General features: G+C 46.0%; 1 protein-coding gene across 1 annotated transcript; it reads left to right on the top strand.

Annotated features, from left to right (window-relative positions):
* Window positions 1-416: 416 nt before the first annotated feature.
* LOC145338081 (tubulin alpha-1C chain-like) lies at window positions 417-3,537 on the top strand. Its single transcript, XM_080182863.1, has 4 exons — window positions 417-552; window positions 666-814; window positions 2,046-2,726; window positions 3,241-3,537. The coding sequence occupies exons 1-4, from the start codon at window positions 432-434 to the stop codon at window positions 3,535-3,537; spliced, it is 1,248 nt and encodes a 415-aa protein (XP_080038989.1). The 5' UTR covers window positions 417-431.
* Window positions 3,538-6,029: the final 2,492 nt, after the last annotated feature.

Here is a 6,029-nt window from a genome sequence, read left to right as displayed (position 1 = left end):
TAGTAAAAACTTCATAAAATATCCAAACTCACGACTTGGACTACCTGTGGTGAGGTCAGGTGATTAGACTCCCATTCGAAGGGCTTGTGCTGATGACTGTGAGTTCAAGACTTGGGGTATTGCATCTTTTTATTTGGTGGTTGGTACCAAGTTACTGCTCCCAATGTCTCTTTCACTCTCCTTCTGAAGCATTGCAGAAAGTGTGGGGACCAATCAGGGACCAGGTAAGATTCGCAGAGAATGCAGGAATCCATGGTGTGTGAATTTGCTGCTTACCACACATCTTGCTCCTTCCAGCTATACTGACTGATCTTCTTTCTTCTCTTTAGCGTGAGTGTCTTTCACTTCACATTGGCCAAGCGGGTGTGCAGCTCGGTAATGCTTGCTGGGAGCTGTATTGTCTGGAACATGGGATCCAACCAGATGGTCAGATGCCCAGCGACAAGACTATCGGAGGTGGTGATGACTCGTTCAACACTTTCTTCAGTGAGACAGGGGCTGGTAAACACATCCCACGAGCTGTGTTTGTAGACCTGGAGCCCACAGTCATTGGTAAGAGGAGTGATTTTTGATAGCTCAGTCAGACAGTTCTCTCAATGAAATATGGCCTGAAGTCATCAAATATTCTATGCTCTTATTGACAAAGACCTCTTCCTTGTCCCCAGATGAGGTCCGCACAGGCACCTACCGACAGCTCTTTCACCCCGAGCAGCTCATCACTGGCAAGGAGGATGCGGCTAATAACTATGCACGGGGCCACTGCTCCATTGGAAAGGAAATTGTGGATCTGGTCTTGGATCGCATACGGAAGGTGGTAAGTTATGTAATGGGGACATTGGCAAATTCCAGCTACACAAAAAGTCCATATCACCATTTACCACTGCCCCATCCCACCATCACACACTGTCCCAATGTCTTGATGTAAATTAAATTTTATTCATGGCCATGTGGACATATCCTATTCAGTCACTCCTGCGTCACTTACTGATTTCACTCCAATGTTCCCCTGACCAGTAACATGCACAAAAGGGAGCTGGGACACTGTTCCCAAGGCTGCACCACACTCTCAACACCACCACTGCTTTCCACTTTTAGACCCACTCTCCCTCTCCCTGACAGTCAATACTCTCTTATTCCAGACATCAGCCATCCATCTCACCATCTCTTGCATAAGAACATAAGAAATAGGAGCAGGAGTGGGCCATCTAGCCCTTCGAGCCTGCCCCGCCATTCAGTAAGATCATGGCTGATCTGTCGTGTCTCAGTTCCACATTCCCGCCCTCTCCCCATAACCCTTAATCCCCTTGCATATCAAAAACCTATCAACCCGCGTCTTAAATATATTTAGCGAGGCAGCCTCCACCACTTCAACGGGCAGAGAATTCCAGAGATTCACCTTTGAGTGAAGAAGTTCCTCCTCAACTCCGTTCTAAACCGCCCCCCCTTTATCTTGAGGCTGTGCCCTCTAATCCTAGTGTCCTTTCTGAGCGGGAAGAGCCTCTCCACCTCTATCCTATCCATCCCATTCATCATCTTATATGTCTCAATGAGATCTCCCCTCAACTCTAACGAGTACAAGCCTAGTTTATTCAGCCTCTCCTCATAGCTCAACCCCCTCAACTCTGGTATCAGCCTAGTAAACCTCCTCTGCACTCCCTCCAAGGCCAAAATATCCTTGCGTAAGTGCGGTGACCAAAACTGCACACAGTACTCCAGCTGCGGCCTCACCAGTGCCCTGTACAGTTGCAGCAAGACCTCCCTACTTTTATATTCAATCCCCCTCGCTATGAAGGCCAGCATCCCATTCGCCTTCCTGACCACCTGCTGCTCCTGCAGGCTGGGTTTTTGCGACTCATGCACAAGGACCCCGAGGTCCCTCTGCACCGTCGCATGCTGCAGTTTTTCGCCATGTAAGTAATAGTCCTTCCTACCATTATTCCCACCAAAGTGGACAATGCTGCCTATACCAATAGTTATTGACAATCCTTAATGATGGTTCCAATTTCTTGCTCCATTTTAATCTTTTCTCCTTTATTTCCCTACAGGCTGATCAATGCACAGGACTGCAGGGTTTCCTCATCTTCCACAGTTTTGGGGGTGGCACTGGCTCGGGTTTTACTTCCCTCCTGATGGAGAGACTCTCTGTCGACTACGGCAAGAAATCCAAGCTGGAGTTTTCCATTTACCCTGCTCCACAGATTTCCACCGCGGTGGTTGAGCCATATAATGCTGTGCTCGTCACCCATTGCACCCTGGAGCACTCTGACTGTTCCTTCATGGTGGACAATGAGGCCATTTATGATGTCTGTCGACGTAACCTTGACATTGAGAGGCCAACTTACACCAACCTCAACCGTCTCATTGCACAGGTAGTGTCGTCCATTACGGCCTCACTCCGGTTTGACGGTGCCCTCAATGTGGACCTAACTGAGTTCCAAACCAATCTGGTCCCCTATCCCCGCATTCACTTCCCTCTGGTGACCTACGCACCTCTTATATCAGCTGAGAAAGCTTACCATGAACAACTCTCGGTGTCGGAGATCACCAATGCCTGCTTTGAACCAGCCAACCAGATGGTGAAGTGTGACCCCCGCCAGGGCAAGTACATGGCATGCTGCATGCTGTATCGAGGAGACGTGGTACCCAAGGATGTCAATGCCTCCATTGCCACCATCAAGACCAAGCGTTCAATCTCATTTGTTGATTGGTGCCCGACTGGGTTCAAGGTTAGTGTGACTTCTGTAATCATTCCATGGGCCGTTGGGGAAATATTGGGTTGTGCCAATCCCTCCTCATGTGTACACAGTGATATCTTTTCCATCTGGGACAAAAACTGTCCCTCCGTTCTGGAAAATAAAATAACAAACATTCCCTCATTCTGTTTCAAACAAGCCCACACTGAAGCTTTCGGTTGAATTTTCTCAGTTTCAATCCTCAATTGTAGTTGCGGATGTACCACAAGAGCATTCTCTTAAAATATGAGAATTGCTTCCTGAGGATCAAAGCCACATTGGAAAAGATGTGATAAAGAATTGACTTAGCTCATGTTGCAGCCTCACTATATCTTCCATCAGAAACTGGAGCTTGAAACCTCAGATAAAACCCAATAAACAACCAGAGATGGCTTCTTCTATAGTTACAGACACAACACAGTTCCTCAATATAAAGTTTGTGCAGTTACATGGCAACCAACCGATCTGAGTATCAATCTCTAACATCTTTTCCCTTCCCTCTCCACAGGTTGGCATCAACTACCAGCCCCCGACGGTGGTACCAGGTGGTGATCTGGCAAAGGTGCAACGGGCCCTCTGTATGCTGAGCAACACCACCGCAATTTCCTTGGCTTGGACCCGCCTGAACCTCAAATTTGATAAGATGTACGCCAAGCGAGCCTTTGTCCACTGGTACGTGGGGGAGGGGCTGGAGGAAGGGGAGTTCCAGGATGCACGGGAGGACATGGCCTCACTGGAGAAGGATTACGAAGAAGTGGGCGTGGATTCAGCCTCACTGGACAGAAAGGCAGAGGAAGAAGAATAATATTTATTGGTATAGATTGTTAAAAAGAATATAATTTTATTTCATATTGATTTGATAACTTTATTTAAAGAAAATAAATTTATTTTAAATGATTTTGTGTGTGATTGCCTGTGTCAATTTAAAAGCCACATGTGATGAAGACACATGCGCTTGAAAGACACAAAGAAAATCCATGGACCCAAAAGGTCAGGTAATCGAACTCATCTGGATCAGGCGCTAGATATCACAGAACATTTCATAGAATCCCTACAGTGCAAAATAGGCCATTTGAGTCTGCACTGACAATAGATTATTTTATCCAGGCCCTCTCCCCTGCCCTATCTCCATAATGTGGGTATGCCGGCGTTGGACTGGCGTAAACACAGTAAAAAGTCTGACAACACCAGGTTTTAGTCCAACCTATTTATTTGATAATATTCTCACAAACTTTCGAGGGGTTACCCTCTTCGTCAGGTGAATGGAGAGTTCTGGCCTCAGACAGAGCATATAAAGCACAGACAGTTTAGAGATTACTGATTAAAATGCGAATCCTTACACCTAACCTGCTGTTCAAGACCTGAAGTGGCTGACAATGTGAGTGGTAGGAGCACTGATCACAGTTTAAAGAGATGTGTATTGTCTCCAGACAGTACAGTAAGTGAGGTTTTGCAAACCCAGGCAAGTCACGGGGGTTACAGATAGTGCGACATGAACCCAAGATCCCTGTTGAGACCGTCCTCATGTGTGCGGAACTTGGCTATCAGTCTCTGCTCAGCGACTCTGCGCTGTCGTGTGTTGTGAAGGCCGCCTTGGAGAATGCTTACCCGAAGGTCAGAGGCTGAATGCCCGTGACCACTGAACACTGAACCACCGTGAACACTTCAGTGGTCACGGGCATTCAGCCTCTGACCTTCGGGTAAGCATTCTCCAAGGCGGCCTTCACAACACACGACAGCGCAGAGTCGCTGAGCAGAGACTGATAGCCAAGTTCCGCACACATGAGGACGGTCTCAACAGGGATCTTGGGTTCATGTCGCACTATCTGTAACCCCCGTGACTTGCCTGGGTTTGCAAAACCTCACTTACTGTACTGTCTGGAGACAATACACATCTCTTTAAACTGTGATCAGTGCTCCTACCACTCACATTGTCAGCCACTTCAGGTCTTGAACAGCAGGTTAGGTGTAAGGATTCGCATTTTAATCAGTAATCTCTAAACTGTCTGTGCTTTATATGCTCTGTCTGAGGCCAGAACTCTCCATTCACCTGACGAAGAGGGTAACCCCTCGAAAGCTTGTGAGAATATTATCAAATAAATAGGTTGGACTAAAACCTGGTGTTGTCAGACTTTTTACTATCTCCATAACCCACACAAATTTCCCATGGATAATCCATCTATCCAAAACATCCTGGGACACTCAGGGCAATTTAACATGGCCAATTCACCTAACCTGAACATTTTTGAAAGAGACCGGAGCACCCAAAGGAAACCCTCATAGACGTGGGGAAAATGTGCAAACTCCACACAGGCTGTCATCCAAGGCCAGAATTGAACCCAGATCCTTGGAGCTGTGAGGTGGCTATGCTAACCACTGTGCTACCACACTCACACAATCACAGTCTTTCTGATTAGTAATAGTTTGCTAGGCAAGAGACTAATTAATATGGGTCTCATAGAGAGGGATCGTATAAACGGCGATCTGATAGATTGGAAACTAATTTTTTGGAGAGCAGTTTTGGGGATTCTGATTAATATTATCGAATGATATGAATCTGATTACTTTTGGTCTCCCTCGATATTGTTTGCCTGGAAAAAGTAATGCATGCACTCTGAATATTGGAACCAATCTACTATGCTTGTATATTAGGTTTCAAGTTTACCAAAGAGAGGCATTTTTCTTCCCAGAGGAGAACTAATTATCCTCCGCGGCTACAATACACAAGTCAAAACCCGGATGCCTACACTGCCTGGTCTGGGTAGAGACACTGGTTTTAAACTTCTGCTGCTCCATTCCTACTGGACAAGCCTCTGTTTGCTCAATAGGGGAATTTACACTCCAGATAGTCCATGGTGAAATATATTGATGATTTCCAAATTACCCATGGTCATCATAACAAGGACCAAGGCTATATTATACTTAACAATGAGAGAAATTTAGTAAGTAGTTTGGAATAAGAAAATAAGCATAAGAACTAGAAGCAGGAATTGGTCATCTGGCCCCTAGAACCTGTTCTGCCATTCAATAAGATCATGGCTGATCTTTTCATGGATTCAGCTCCACTTAACTCCTGCTGACCCTTAATTTCTTTACTGTTCAAAAACCTATCTTTGCCTTAAAAACATTTAATGAGGCAGCCTCAACTACTTCACTGGGCAAGGAATTCCACAGAATCACAATTCTTTGGATGAAGAAGTTCCTCCTTAACTCAGTCCTAAATCTGCTCCCCCTTATTTTGAGGTTATGCCCCCTCGTTCTAGAAATAACGTGACTCCACCAGTTATCAACAAACCA

The sequence above is a fragment of the Carcharhinus amblyrhynchos genome, unplaced genomic scaffold (genome assembly GCF_965287045.1).
Source record: "Carcharhinus amblyrhynchos unplaced genomic scaffold, sCarAmb.v2.hapA scaffold_92, whole genome shotgun sequence".
Lineage (NCBI taxonomy): Eukaryota > Metazoa > Chordata > Chondrichthyes > Carcharhiniformes > Carcharhinidae > Carcharhinus > Carcharhinus amblyrhynchos.
The sequence above is the reverse complement of the archived record's forward strand: the minus strand, read 5'-3'. Positions and strand labels throughout refer to the sequence as shown.

Coding starts and splice junctions, on each gene's coding strand:
- LOC145338081 (XM_080182863.1), top strand. CDS start 432: ATGCCCAGCGACAAGACTATCGGAGGTGGTGATGACTCGTTCAACACT. Junction 815..2,045: donor TGGATCGCATACGGAAGGTG/GTAAGTTATGTA, acceptor ATTTCCCTACAG/GCTGATCAATGCACAGGACT. Junction 2,727..3,240: donor GGTGCCCGACTGGGTTCAAG/GTTAGTGTGACT, acceptor CCCTCTCCACAG/GTTGGCATCAACTACCAGCC.